This window comes from Ailuropoda melanoleuca, chromosome 1 (genome assembly GCF_002007445.2).
Source record: "Ailuropoda melanoleuca isolate Jingjing chromosome 1, ASM200744v2, whole genome shotgun sequence".
Lineage (NCBI taxonomy): Eukaryota > Metazoa > Chordata > Mammalia > Carnivora > Ursidae > Ailuropoda > Ailuropoda melanoleuca.
The window spans coordinates 80,495,338-80,511,051 of NC_048218.1; the positions used below are offsets into that span (position 1 = coordinate 80,495,338).

The window sequence follows — 15,714 nt, forward strand, 5'->3', positions numbered from 1 at the left end:
CTTAAAAAAAAAAAAAAAAAAAAAGACTTTCAGAAAACAAATATGGGAAAGGCCTTTTGAGACCAAGGGCTATAACTGGTATTTACTGAGCATCTGCTGTGTCCATCCCCATATACATCATCTCCTTTAACCTTCATACTAAAGTGGAAAAGTGGAAACCTAGGCTCCGGGAGGAGCTCCCAAAACATAAGCTTCTGACTGGTTAACGTTACAATCTCATACCATTACCGTGACTTCAGACTGAATTGATGGGATATTCCTATTGCATGAATGTACAAGACTGTTTGGCTCGTGCCTTAATCTTACCTGATGTTTAACTGCTATAGAAACAATAACCGGTTCATTTTATGAGATTCTCTGGGAAATGGTTAAATGAGGATAATAATTAATCAGGCAGTGAGAGTGTGAAAATGCTTTCCTCTTTCCAGCCCAGGCTAAGGATTTCCATTCAGTTTTCTCCCCTCTCTAATCCCCTTCCCCCAAAAGGATAGAATGCAAATCATAAGGCTTACAAATCACTCTCAGAGTAAGAGGACATTTGTAGTTTTGTGCTCAAAAGATTTGAATTTTTGCCTTGGAAGCCTGTAACTTTTTCTTCAGTACGGAGTATTTTTAATGAGCAAAATGGAGAAGTGTCTCCTTAAACATGCTTGGCAGTGGGAAGAGGCCCCTTGAAGTATCTGGAAGGAGAAGAAAGGTAATTAAGGAGGGAGGCAAAAAGGGAGGAATGAGGGAGGGAAGGAAACAAAAAGCAAAGAACCTTCATAAATCTCAGATAGATATCATGACCCAGCCTGAGACGAGCTCTGGTGACTTAGATTGTGTTTAAGGTGTCCTGCTGAACTAAAGGAGTAGGCAGGTCTCTGAGTACCTGCCTTGGTAATGAGACCATCCCAGCAGCTATACTGTAGAGCTACTGAAGCTTAAGCTTCCGGGCCCCTTCCTTGCACTGACCCTCCCTAAAACCTTGGGAGAGGGTCTAGAAATGGGCTTCTGTGCTCATGGGTATAAGCTTCAGGCCACACAAAACCCAGATCCATTCCTGCATCTCAGGAATGGAATTCTCAAGAGAATAATGTGCCTATAACCATATCTAGATAAGTCCCAGATTTCCCTAGTAGTGAAGCTTCCCTTTCTTCCTCTCCCCCCCACCCCGCTTCCTTTTAAATTCTCTTTGTGATTTACATGAATTTAACCTAATTTGTATTTCCTCTGTGCAGATGAAATTATGCAGCAGGAAATCAGGCCCTTGGTGGCAGTGGATATAATTGAACAGCTGCACAGACAGTTTGCCATTCTCTCAGGTAAGGGGCAATTTATTTGTATTTTAGATTTTGTTGCGAGGATCTTGTTGGGAAGGGCCTAGCCTCTTGAACCTTGATGAACAGTGTACCCAAGTCTTAGTCATCCCTTCAGCCTCTCCCAGAGCTTCAATGAACAGCTGGAGGAGGGTCAGATCTCATAGATGTCATTCCTATTGCTGTTGGGTACAATTTGATCTTCCTTAAGGGAGTACATTTCTTTGGGGTTGTAAAGAACAGAGCTAAAAAGATTTTGAGGAAGGAAAAGGAAATGACTACTAATATCAGCTGCCACCATGATGTTCCTCCTCCGTTCATGTTGGAGGTTTTTCCAAGATCTAACCTTAAAAGAGGTTTTAAGGGTTCATGAGCATTGGTTAGGTTATTTGTTCTCTGAGAGATTTGTCTTTTACTCTTAGCTCTTATGGACCTAATTTTAATGCATTAATTTCCATTAAGCATTTGGGAGTAAAGAGAGGCTAATGTTCATAAAAGGCTAGAAATTTTCTGAGCCTAGGCACAACCTGAGAAGTTGTCATTACCATAATACTCTTCTTTCTTACTCGCTTAGCGAATGGTGACATGACTTTGATTACTGAAACTGGAGGTACATACTAAATCCTAAATTACAGTTAGACCTGTCTTAGAAGCATGGTGTGAGATTAATTGTCCTTAGCACATGTCATAGGGGAATAAGGTGGCAAGTTACTTTCCTCATCTGAAAAAAGCAACAAAGCTACCTTAGTTCCATCACAGAGAGAATATGAAGTTGGTATGAATTTAACCCTACAACATGGGATATAAAAAAAGCCGCATTTCTTTCCTTCCTCTAAGTCATATTTAATCTGCTCCCAAGTCCTTATTCTTCTGAGTTTGTGGGAAATGCAATCTGTTATTGGGATACCGCTCCCCATCCCAGAGTTGTACCCAGGTCGGGACATCTTACACAATCCAGAAATTCTGGAGAATTCTCTGGTCTTTCCTCCACACTGGGCACTGCTTATATAGTCATTGAAGGCTTTCATTTTTCTTATTTCTACCTGTTTTTTTTTTTTTAATTATTTACTTATTTGAGAGAGAGAGAGAGAGCAGAGCACGAGAGAGAGAGCGCATGAAGGGAGGGGGCATAAGGAGAGGGAGAAGCAGACTCCCTGTTGAGCAGGGAGCCCTATGTGGGGTTGGATCCCAGGACCCTGGGATCATGACCTGAGCTGAAGGCAGCTGCTTAATCCACTGAGCTACCCAGGCGTCCCTATTTCTACCTGTATTGTTTGGAACAGAAACTGTAACATAATAGGAGCTCTGCTCAAAATTATCCAAGTCCAGCTGGTCTGTCCTGTGAGGACTGCCCCTCACATGCCCGGCCTGGCACCCCAGTCTTGGCCCCCATGGGAGTGCCTAACTAGCCTCCTGAACGTGCAGTCTCACAGCTTCTCACGGAGAGGCTGGGACTCTGTACAACGAAAGGCAGGACGGGGACTGCCCTCTGGGTTTCTGGCAACTGCTGCTGAGGCCTTATACCACAGAAGGCTGCAAGGCTCATTTGTGTCGGGGTCTGGAATGGATGATGGGTGAAGTGAAGTTGATTTCTGTATCCTTACACCAAAAGTTGGATGCCCCAGCACAGGATTCTGGCCTATACAGTGGCTCCTCTGGGGAAGGAGAACAGTGACTGATTAATTTATGCATTAAGTGATCCAAAGTTACCTCTTTTAAGTATTACTGAGGCGTTTCTCTCTATTCTTATTTCTCAGAGGTGATAAATAGGTACCACACAGCCCTAGTTATGGATTTAGGTTCTGTTGGCCAGCTGCATCTCCTTGGGCAACTTAGTTCTCTAAGCCTCACTTTCCTCATTTGTGTAATGAATGGGTGTGATCATCCTAATTTTGAGGATCAAAAACATAGTGTATGAAAAATGCTTGGCTTTGCAACTACCAACCACATGACTTTTTTTCCCTGATATATCTTAATCCCATAAAAATGTTTATTTTAGGGTTATATTACAAAAAATACTTTTCAGCGTGATACAGTTTGTATAACGAACTAAAGCCATGCTCCCAGTTGAAATGACAACTAAGTCAGTAATAGAGATAATTGTTGCTCTTTAATGGAGAACACAGAACTATAGGAACACACACCGGACCAGAGAGGACACCTCTGCGTTAGGAAAGTCACTTTGACCGTGGTAAAGACACTCCTTTCATTTTTGAGCTTCTCTTCTCATCTCGTGGCCTCAAGCTTGCCCTTCTTAGGAGAGAGAAGCATGGATTAGCTGTGGTAGTGTTTGCAACGCTGTAAGTCTCGAAGAATATCAGTAGCTCTGGGGTTCTCTGAGTCAGCACTTTCTTGGAATTACTAGGCCGGCTTTTCGTCCTTACCTGAAGTGGCAGCAGATGTCAGTAAGGAGGCTGTGGTGTGTCCCTGTGTCTCTGTGGTTGTAAAATGGAAATCTCCATGCTTAGGTTTTTCCCATCATTGTGGCAACCCAGCTATGGCCTCTGGTCTGGGTTACGGTAGTTTTCCGTTTCCTGATTCAGGCAAGCAGAGTGAGGATATTCCAGCTGCAGACTTTTCTACAGATTCCCCTGAGCTCTGGAAAGAGCCAGAGGCCCTGTCCACCAGGAATTCTGGGAAGGACAGGATGGAGCCTTTTTCTCAGTGAGGCCCCAGTGGCCTGGCCTGCTGTGCTCTGAGTGTGCTCCCGTGGCTGGTGGGAGAGATGGCTGACCCAGCTTTGTGGCCAGATGGTTGGGGATCAATGGATGGTCAAGTCTGTGAGCAGGGGCCATGAGCAGGAACTGGATAGTGACCAGGGCTGGGCCTCTGGTGGCTCTGATGTTGAAAGACAACTGGCATGTTCCCAGTGAACTTGGGATATTTCTAAATTTAGGGTTTAGCTAGGAAACAAGAGAATATAAGTAGGTTAGTGTGGTGGAAACACTCTAGGCTTTGGTCTCAGACGATTCTGTGTTCACATTCCAACACAATTAGTATGTCTCTGTGAACCTCAGGTTTCTCGTCGATAAAGTGGGTTGTTTTAAGGAAAGTGCCTCCCATAGTATCTGGCTATAAGAGCGCTTAGTCCATAGGACCATAGGACTTGTTTGTTTGTTTTCTAAGCCACATAACAAGAAGTCCAAAAGTAGAAATTCCTTGTATTAGATCAGTGGCTCAAAGACATTAAGGGTGCATCTTTGTGGTTCTCTTGTTTTTTAAAGTCTTAATGTTAGTATGGCTGATAAGACCAGATACCAAGTCTGTGTCCAAAGCAGGAAGAAGGTGAAGGAGCAATACTGGCTTCTTCTGTTCTTTCTGCCTTAAGAACAGAAACTTTCCCAGAAGCTCTTGGTAGACTTCTGCTTATGTGTCCTCCTGGAACAGTGTCATGTAGACATTTCTTCCAGCAAGGGAGTCAGAAAAGGCAAATATTTAGCTTTTAAATGGCTATGGTAGGAGGTGGTCAGGAGAGGGGGGGTTGGTTATAAATTAGCCATTTATCTGTACCTTTCTTCCCATTAAAAGGAATTATCCTTTTCTTTTTCTTTTAATGGTGATTTCCCCCCCCTTGGAATAATTGTCTAAAGTCCCCCCCTCTCTCACACAACACTTTTAGAAGTAATTAATAATGACGGTGTAAAATACTCAGGCTTGTGGAGTCCACAGTGTTTCCCCTCAGAAAGTGGGAAATTCTCACTGAAACAAAGGAGAATGTCAAATTAAGGAACTGACCAGATTCAAAACTTCTATCTAAATCAGAGATAGGGTTAGTATCCAGGAAATGAGAACCAATACAAGCAGGTGTGGAGAGCAGTATGGTTTAACAGAGATATACTGTGACCCACATTTGTACTTCAAAATTTTATAGTAACCATACTAAAAAAAACAAGGACGAACACGTGAAATTAATTTTAGTAGCATTTTTATTTAACCCAATATATCTATAATATTATTCCAACACATCACCAATATTTAAAATTATTGGTGAGATACTTTACATTTTTTTGTATTAAGCCTTGGAAGTTTAGTTCGTATTTCACGTTGATAGCACGTCTCAATTTGGACTGGTTATATTGCAGGTGCTCAGCAGCCACATATGTCTAGTGGCTATTGTATTGAGTAGTGTAGACTACGGAAATGGTTTGCAGTCAGGTTGGATTGAAATCCTTTCTTTTTTTTTTTTTATAACAAATGATTTGTATTGCCCTCCACTATCCTGAATTGAAATTTATGGATACCATAACCAGTATTATTTAGGGTGGGCTGAACAGCCATACCAAATAGACTCCAAGGTGTATAGTAGTTCAAACAAACACAACAGAAATTTAGTTATTTCTTTTGGGGCATTCTAGCATGTACGTTCATGGTCAGCAGATGACTTTTCTCCATCTTCATCCTACATGAAGGTTCTTTCCACTTTATGGCTCATGTTACTGTTATCCACTTTGTGGCCATCTTATTATCTCTATACAGAAAGCAGACAGGGAAAAGAGAGCATACTGCTTCTTAAAAGCCTCAGCTTAGCAACAGCATACACCACATACCATTGACTTGAACCTGGATCACTTATATGGATGCACTTAGTATCATGGGAAGCTAGCAAATGTAGTTTAGTTGTGTGCTCACAGAAGGTGACTAGCTACCCCCTATTTATGCATATGCTGAAAAAAAGAAATAAAATGTAAAGGAGAGCAGTGAAGGAGAAATAAAAGGAATGTAAGAGTAGTAAAATAATATGTATTTCAATACGTATTTTTAGCTATATTAGAAAAAATAATAAAGTTGTCAGGTGCTTGGAGTCACCATGAATGTGATAGCTGCAAATGCTGGGGTGTGGTGTGGGTGATCAGACCCCCTGAGTGGTCTTACTGTAGTGATTCTGAAAGAGTAAACAATGTCTAGTGAATATAGTTGATATAGTTCTGAACAAAGTTGATAAATTCTTTTTTTTTTTTTAAGATTTTTATTTATTTATTTGACAGAGATAGAGACAGCCAGCGAGAGAGGGAACACAAGCAGGGGGAGTGGGAGAGGAAGAAGCAGGCTCATAGCGGAGGAGCCTGATGTGGGGCTCGATCCCATAACGCCGGGATCATGCCCTGAGCCGAAGGCAGATGCTTAACCGCTGTGCCACCCAGGTGCCCCCAAAGTTGATAAATTCTGAACAAAGTAAAGTATTATCTTCTTTCAATTTATAGGGTAGTTGCATTCCTGAAAAATTCAGTATATATTTAAATCATTTAAAAATAATTTCTGATTTGCATGGGTGGACCTCAAGGGCATTATGCTAAGTGAAATAAGTCAGACAAGGAAAGGCAAATACTTTCCCATTAGTTGTATGGGGAATCTAAAAAAAAAACCAAACTCACAGAAACAGAGATAAAGATTGGTGGTTGCCAGAGGCAGGGTGGGTGGGGGAAATGGAAGAAAGTGGTCAAAAGTACAAACTTCCAGTTACAAGATAAATACATTCTGGGGATGTAATGTACAGTGTGATGACTATAGTTAACAGTACCACGTTGTGTCTTTGAAAATTGCTAAGAGATTAGATCTAAAGAGTTTGTAAAGTGATTTGTGAGGTGATGGATGTTAATTAAACTTATTGTGATTATTTTACAATATATACATATATCGAATCATTATATATATATATATACACCTTAAACTAATACCATGTTATATATCAATTATATCTCAATAAAATGGAAAAATATTTAAAAACCCTTTATTATTATGTATAAAACAGAATGTGTAGGATCTGATCACTATAAATGGAATTTTCACTTATATTGAGTTTCTGTTAAGATATTCAGAAACCACACAGGAAGTGGGACAATTCTTTATTATGTAGGATAGATTATTCAGTATCCCAGGCCCTGAGATTTCTAAAGTGCCTCCCAGGAAGTGGTATTACCATTTTCCCGTCTAAAATTAGTTTTTTGGGGGGGAGAGAAAAGAAAAATGGATTTTAGAAGACAAATAGCAGTTAGCTGCCTCTCTGTCTCTTTCATTGTTGGTCTTCACCATCTTCCTGTAGAATTTCCTTGTGTTCTAAATTCTCCTCTATAGGACAGGAGTTTGTGCCAGCCAACACCCAGATCCTCATGGATCTTATGTATCCCAAGAACTTATTTCTGTTTTCTGCAGTAAACCTAGTCCTCTTCCATTTAATGAACAGGTAAAAATTATAACAGAGTCCTGAAATTTATTTAAGTCACCATTTTACTTAACTTCGAGGTAGTTTGGTTTTATTTTCCTTGAGTAGGACTTGCTTGGTATACTTTCATCCTTTTGCATTTCCATGTTTTCTCACAAGGTGGCACCGAATACCTTGGTGTGGGTTGTCAATGCCTGTATGGAGGCTTAGCTTTGTCTCCTTGGGGCTTCTGTCCCTTACAGTTAATGTTCAACAGCAGGTGGTGTCCCCAGTTAACCTTGGGTCTCTCTGGTGTTCAGTACTGGTATTAACTGAGATATAAGAACACTCCACCTATCTTTCTCCACTTAGGTGTGAAGAGCTTTAATTTATAATTAACAATAAAAGGCAAAATCATTAAATAGTATAATCCTATCTTAATGAATATTTTAGGGTGTTTTGAGTCCTTGAAATGTTTTAGCCATTTTCTTGGCAAATATTGGTTATGCAATTAGTACAGTGTTATAATGCATCTAATTTTAGCCTTACTAGAGATGTAAATTTTCTTAATTTGCATTTATCTAAAACTTTCTATGGCTATAAAACTGCAAAGAGGAAGAATATGAGGTGAAAGCTGAGAGTATCCCGATTTAAGTTGTTTTCAGTTAATATAATGAGGCAGCTTAATCACCATGTCAAAGTTTGACAGGCATTCTAATCTGCAGGTGACTTTCTTTAAAATTTAAAATGAACATGCAGAGTTAATAAAGAGATACTTCCTGAGAAGAATGACTAGTCATCCAGACAAGTATCACAGTTTCATTCCGTAGTGTTTGGTCTCTGAGAACCTAACCCCACATTAACAGTACCTAGAAGAGACTGGTGTAGAAAACCACAAGGCTGTCTTACTCTTTCCGTGATAGAAATACTCATGTTTGCCTGACAGCACATTTTTGCTCTGGAAACAAATTTACATGGAAAGTTAGAGTATAAACAGAAGATGCTTAGCAGGTGTGGACTCAGAGCAGCAGAGTGGATTGGATGATCTGAATGGTGGTGTCATCAGGTAGACTGTTGACATGGCCTAGATTCTCGTGATGGTGGGCCAGGCCCCTCTCTCCTTAGGATAGCATTGAGAGTACATGGCCTGCCTTTGCTTCTCTGAGTCTCCGTTTTCTGTAATTTCTTCATTGATCCCACACCCTCGTTAATCACACAATTCTCACTAAACCACACCCTGCCCTACCTCTTTCATTAGATGTGTAATGCGTGCAGTCATTAGTAGTTGGCTTCACTTGGAAGCCTTTATTTTTCTTATAGTTTTCCTCCATGGGCATAACCTGGAAGGTGCTCCCAGCAATTCAGCTCTTACCCCATTGGCTAAGGCATAGGTTCCCCAGCTTTCTCAGTTCTAGGTGCCTTAGTTTTTTAGTCTCAGATAGATATCTCAAGTCTATCTTAGTATTTCCACAGCCCTTCTTGGCCAAAAGTAATACCTAACTGTAAAACAATTCAGTAAGTCTGTATATCCTTAGAACTTAGTAGCCATTTGAAAACAACAACAACAGCAACAACATATAAATTGAAAGAAAAAGTAGTGTTTAAATTGCATTCTTAGGTAAGTACAGTAATCTCAAACTTTGGAAGGAGACTGGACATCACCCCCCTCATTTCCTGTTCTACATTATTTTTCATATTGCACTTGCTTTTTCTCTCAACAGCCACCAAAAACCCAGCTTCACAAAGATGCAATGCCTTTCAAAAGAATATAGTGCAATTTAATGTTGGAATTGTGAACTACCTCAAGCTCGTAGCACACATGGTGTCCTATAGATGCCAACTATTGCTGTTTCCCTCAAAAATTTAAAATATTCATGCTGCTTATGCAAGTTCACCATGGTTCTCTGGGTACCTGGGACACAGTTTGGGAATCTCGGGGCTAGAACTCAGTCCCATAGCTGCATCTAGCTGCAAGGAGATGAGGAAATGGAATCTATTCAATTTAATCTAGTGACTTCTGCTCTGATAAATTAAATATTTAAATATTAATTTTACATTTCCATTTTCACAGTGATATCTTATATCCCTGTTGGTAAGTTATTGAAGGGCAGATGATTATGTCCTCCTTGTAATAATTATAACCATAATAATGATCACTATTTGTTGAACACTTACATGTAATAAGCACTCTACTAAGGCGCTTTTCATGTATGTTCTCAATCCTCACAATACCTTTTGAGGTAGCTATGGGTATTATTCCTATGATACATAGATAGATAGATAGATAGATAGATAGATAGATATATGGACACTGCTATTTAGATCAAGTATCATGCATAAAATCACATAGAAATCAAATGGCAAAGCAGGATTTGAACCAGGATGTCTGATTTTATTTTTTTATTTTTATTTTTAAAAATTTATTTATTTGAGAGCGAGCACAAGCTGGGGGAGTGGTAGAGGGAGAGGGGAAGCAGACTCCTGCTGATCAGGGAGCCCGATGTGGGGCTCGATTCCAGGACTCTGGGATCATGACCTGAGCCGAAGGTAGATACTTAACCTACTGAGCCACCCAGGCTCTCCTGGGCTGCCTGATTTTAGAATGAACTCTCTTAACAACCATGCTCTTTTACCTTTGATATTTATTGACTATAAAAATGAAGAACAATATTATACATTCGTGTTGGCATTATTTTACTGTTCCACCTATGCTAAAATAATTAAATTAATGCTATCTTTTATACAGTAACTATCTTCAAAGGATTTAAGAATTGAATTCTCACAACATCACTTGAGCAAGCATGAAGGAGAAGAGACTTGTTCAAAATAGTTCTGTGTCGGGGCGCCTGGGTGGCTCAGTCGTTAAGCATCTGCCTTCGGCTCAGGGCCTGATCCCAGGGTCCTGGGATCGAGCCCCACATCGGGCTCCTCCTGGGAGCCTGCTTCTTCCTCTCCCACTCCCCCTTCTTGTGTTCCCTCTCTTGCTGGCTGTCTCTCTCTCTGTCAAATAAATAAATAAAATCTTTTAAAAAAAAATAGTTCTGTGTCAACCTTCTCACATTCTAGTCTGAAATAATACAGGGAGAAAAGGGGGAGGCCAGTGTCTATATCCCAACTTGATATTCATTAAAGTCCCTTACCTGTAGGATGTGACACGAAGACATTTTGTTAACATCTTGACCACCCATTTTTGTTGCAGGAGGCCGAGGGAAAGACGGTGCCCCCATCATCACTTTTCCAGAGTTTGTGGGGTTTAAACACCTCCCAGAGGAAGACTTTCTGAATGTCATGACCTACCTGACTAGCATCCCCAGGTGAGCCGAACACAGCGTTTGCTGCCTTCCCAGTCACTGGCTTTATTCTGAATTTCCCATGTGGCAGGGCTGGGTTGAGATGGAATCTTCCCTGAGGATGGCTCACGCTAGTATGTAGCTTGGCCAATTTCTCTTATTTATCCATCACAGACAAGGGATGGGGGAAGAGTCTAGAAAACAATGATAAGTGAGTGTCCATTTTGACTCTGGTGTGTACATAGGAGGTACTTAATAAACATTGTTTGAATGAAACATTGAATAGCTAATGCTGACTTTGTGCTTTCAGGTTCCTTGCTCAGGATTCAGGTGATTCTGGCTTCCTGGGGCTTGTCATCTGGGACACATGGCCATTGTTAAAGGAGGTCAAGCCATTTTAGGAGTTAATTTAGTTTATCTCCCCTAAATAAGCAATTTAGAGGCAGATTTTATACCTGCACTATTCAGATGGTGAAACTAAGTCAGAGAGCAAGGAAGCAAAGGCCGGGAATAAAAACTGTGCTTATAGCTGAGACCTTGACAGAGATGTTTTTGGCATCTGCTGTTTCTACTCTCCCTAACCCGGGCCTCATACCTAGTAAATATCCAGGCCTCCTAGGGGTAGAGTGTGGGAAACAGAGTTCATATTGGTGACAACCATTTCACAGACAGAGATTGAGCTGGGAGTGGGGTCCAGACCCAACTCTTAACGTGGTGTCCACTCTCCAGCCAGGAAAGGCCCTACCCTCCATGGGGTTACAGTGCTTAAGACATCCTCTCTGACTTAACTGCCGTGAGGTTAGGCCATGTGTGTGTGCTCTTTAGCTTGCTTTCTGTCAGCCTCATGTGATTTCGAGGTCAATACCAACTTTGTGATTGAAAGGCCACCTGGTGTTTCATCCCACCTGTGGAGATCAGGCGGTTGAGTTGTTTGCTTTAACCAAACCCACTCTAAAAGATTTTTTTGGTTTTTGTGTTTGCTTGTTATCATTCTTATTTCTTCAGAGAAGGCTATGGATTTATTATTATTATTATTATTATTTTTTTAAGTGTACTCCTTCAAAGTTTAGTGCTTAAATTTGCTTCCTTTCTTCCTTTGGTCCCTAAATATGGCATGTATTACACAGACATGTGAGGATTTGGGGTTTTATTGGTTTGAAGGATGGTTGTTGTATGTCTCTGCGCTGAGCTCAAGTGGTTCTCTCTTCTGAGCACCTTTCCCATCTTGATCTGGCTAACTTCTTCACATTCATCAGGCCTCAGTCTGATCTCATTTCTTCAAGGGCTCCTTCCCTGACTTCAGTTCTGCTCTCACAGACTCCTAATTTCCATAGACTCCTGAGCTTACCCCTTATATAACACCATAGTATATGGAAATTATTTCTGCATTTCGCATTAGACTGAACAACTGGAGTACGGGCCAGTGTTTTTGTTTTGTTTTGTTTTCTTTTATCTCTACCCAAGCACAGTGCCCAGCACATAGTAGGTTCTCAAGAAGTATTATTGGTGGAATTTCCAGTTCTGATATAATTCATTTCCATCGATGAGTATTTGTTATAGAGTGAGGAGGAGGCTGCTGACAGAGGAGAGGGGAACTCCAGTCTTCCTGCCTTTACCTCCTTGGTTTATAGGGGTTGAACTTGGTCTCCCTCTTTGGCTCATTTGCATTCTAAAACAATGACCCATCAGCTTAGCAACTTCTCCTTCCATGGGGAGCAGCAAAGGAAGGGGGTAAGCAGGGAGGCAGGCAACAGGTAGACATGGCACCCCCGTTCTCATTATGTTTGTTTTAAACTCACTGTCTAATTTTACTGAATCCCCGGATGCAGTCATATGCTAAACAAGATGGGTGGTTTTCATCTTGTACTTGCAGCATTTTCTGAGTCACACTGAGGAGCATACATGGAGTGCCATCTGGACCAGTATAGAGAGAAGCATTGAAGGGTGGGACCCCTATCTCCCACATGTAGAAGAGGAGATAAGACAAAATCAGGGACTAACGTTTTGGCCTGGTGTCTTTTTTCTGCTCTATGTTCCTTATATAATTCCTTGTAAATAAGGACTTTTCCCCTTTCCTAGAATGCTGTTTGTTTCTTGAGAAAGAATAGCTGTCTGACCAGTTAGTCTCCTTTCCTCTTCCTGGCATTTACTCAAACCCTACTTGCTGCCCCACCCCTATTTCTTTCAACATAAAACAGAGACAATGGGTAAGAAGGCCCAAAATGGGAATTTGACCTGAATCTTACTGTCCAGGTTCCATTTCAGGTTCCAAAAAATGTAACTACCCTTGTTTCTTTTATGATTCCTACTTAACCACCATATGCATCTTTCTAAATCTTACAGTGGTTACCAGGCAACAGAGCCCTTCCCAGGTTGCAAAATGTTTTATAGGCAGTTGGAGGATGGCAGGTTACCCAGGGTAGGGCAAGGCTATCTCTGTGCCTGAAATTAACAAGGAGCTCTCACTGTGGCTGGGTCAGGTGAGTGCAGAAAGCTTCTCACGGCAGCTCATTCTTCACCAGATCTTTGCTGCGTGCCAACAGTGTGGATGGTGCTGTTAGGTGCTATAGAGGACCGATGAGGCCATAACACAGTATCTTCAACTTCAAGAAGCTCGTCACGGGACTCTGTTGTCACGATATTTTGTGAAATATGCAAACAAAGTGCTAAAGAAGATCAGAAAAGAAAAAAGTCACTTCAGACAGGAAAAACAAGGAAAGCTTTAGGAGTGAGTAGCCTTGAAAGATAGGTAAGATTTCCACGGGTAGATATGGAAGGGTGACATTCCAGAGAGAGAAAAGAGGGTGGTGTTTAACAGCTTTGGACACAGCCCCAATCTGGAATGAAATCCACATTCTACTGCTCACTAGCTGTGTGATTTTGGGCAAAACATTTGGCTTCTATTTCCAACACCCCCTGAATTTTAAGTTTTACATAGAGTGTGTTTGAGGAATTATAGACCACGCGGGTTGATCAGAACAGAGTGAGGCTCCTTTTCAGCTAGTAGTGAGAAATGAGAGCTGGAAAGACATCTGGAAACAGACTGGGCAGGCCTTTTCCACCAAGTTAAGGAGTTTAGACATAGTGAGCAGGAAGAGGCTGTTGGAGGTTTTGAGGAGGAGAATGACAACCAGATCAATCTGGTGGTGGTGTGCAGGGTGCATCAGACGGAGCCAGGAAAAGGAGGCAGGGAGACCTGATTAGGGGCTTCTACACTGGGACAGGTGAAAATGAAGAGGAGGGAGCTAGCTTGATAGCAGGAGGACTGGGTAGAAAGGGATGGACAGAAAGGGGCCAGTGAGGGTCAGAGAGGGGGAGAGTGAGAAACTGATGATGGTATTTGGCTTTAGGAATTGTATTCACAGATCTCACTGCTTGTCTGGGCATATGGAATTGACCCCTCATTTTGGTTTTGATTGTCTCATCTTGTTTTATTTTGTTATTTTGCCTGGCTCTCCCTTACCAAAAGTATGCTAGGACGGTGGTTTCCATCCTAGCCGCACATTAGGGGAATTTTTGGGAGTTGGTTTTTAAGATTTTATTTATTTATTAAAAATTTTTTTTATAATTTTAAAAAGATTTTATTTATTTATTTGAGAGAGAGCATGCAAGAGAGTGCATGGGGGTTGAGGGGAGGGCCAGAGGGAGATAAAGAGGGACAGATTCTCTGCTGAGTAGGAAGTTCGATTGGTCTCTTTCCCAGGCTCCATCCCAGGACCTGAGAGCATGACCTGAACTGAAGTCAGATGCTTAACTGACTGAGCAACCCAGGTGCCCCTTATTTATTTGAGAGAGAGTGAGAACACACAAGCACACGCACAAGCGAGGGGAAGGGCAGAGGGAGAGAGAATCTCAAGAGACTCTGAGCTGAAACCAGGAGTTGGACACCTAACTGACTGAGCCACCCAGGCGCTCCAGGATCACTTGGGGAGTTTTAAAAAAATCCTGATGTCCAGACCAAAACTCAGGCTAATTAAATCAGAACTTTTTCAGGGGGGAACCTAGGCTTCTATAGTGCTGAAAGTCTACAAGTGATTCCAGCGTTCCTCCGAGGGTGAGACTCACTGCTAGGGCTGACAGGGAGACACTGTGGGGAAAGGGAAGAGGCAGTTGAGGTGTGAGGAAGAAAATGTGGAGTCAGGCTTAGCTTTTGGGTAAGATGCAGTAGTGGGACATGTGGAGAAGTTGAGAGACAGAGGGAAGGCAGTACCCAAATCTTTTACTTGTTTTCACAGTTGTGGATTTCTTCTCCTTAAATGCAACATAAGCCAAAAATTATATTTCCTGAGCTTCCCTGACTCTGCGATTTCTTTGTGAATTAAATTAGTACATAACTCTTGAGTTAGAAATCTTCCCACGTGGATCTCATGGTATTAAAATATATATGGTTGTATCATTGCCACATCACCGTTATGTTTCCAGTAACAGCTGAGGGCCCGCTTTAGCCTATCAGGTACCATCTGCTATGTGTCTGTACTACTAAAGGTTTTCAGAATCTGTCTTATAACAAGAGCAGGATAATCCTAGGAGTCAGTTTCTCAGAGGTATTAGGTAAGATATTGTCATTTAAAACACGTGGCTACTGACTGTAGCCAAAGAGTTTGAAAAGGCCTTAGTAAAACATTCTGAGTAACTGAGAAGATGATCAGCTATTTTTTTTTTTTAAAGATTTTATTTATTTATTTGACAGAGAGATAGAGACAGCCAGCGAGAGAGGGAACACAAGCAGGGGAGTGGGAGAGGGAGAAGCAGGCTCCCAGTGGAGGAGCCTGATGTGGGGCTCGATCCCAGAACACCGGGATCACGCCCTGAGCCGAAGGCAGACGCCTAACGACTGAGCCACCCAGGCGCCCCACGACTGAGCCACCCAGGCGCCCCGATCAGCTATTTTTAGATCACAGTTGTTTTTCTCAAAATCAATATTTGTATAACTAAGTATGTATTTTTATTACTGAATTACTCTATTCAGTTTCTTTGTTTTACTTAC

General features: G+C 41.5%; 1 protein-coding gene across 1 annotated transcript in view; it reads left to right on the forward strand.

Annotated features, from left to right (window-relative positions):
* The window catches only part of MCF2L2 (MCF.2 cell line derived transforming sequence-like 2), a 260,280-nt gene that overhangs the window by 41,757 nt on the left and 202,809 nt on the right, over positions 1 to 15,714 (forward strand). Inside the window, exons 2-3 of the mRNA XM_034662062.1 lie at positions 1,221 to 1,304; positions 10,637 to 10,751. Of these exons, the coding sequence (XP_034517953.1) occupies positions 1,221 to 1,304; positions 10,637 to 10,751 (199 nt within the window). The remainder of the gene's footprint in view (positions 1 to 1,220; positions 1,305 to 10,636; positions 10,752 to 15,714) is intronic.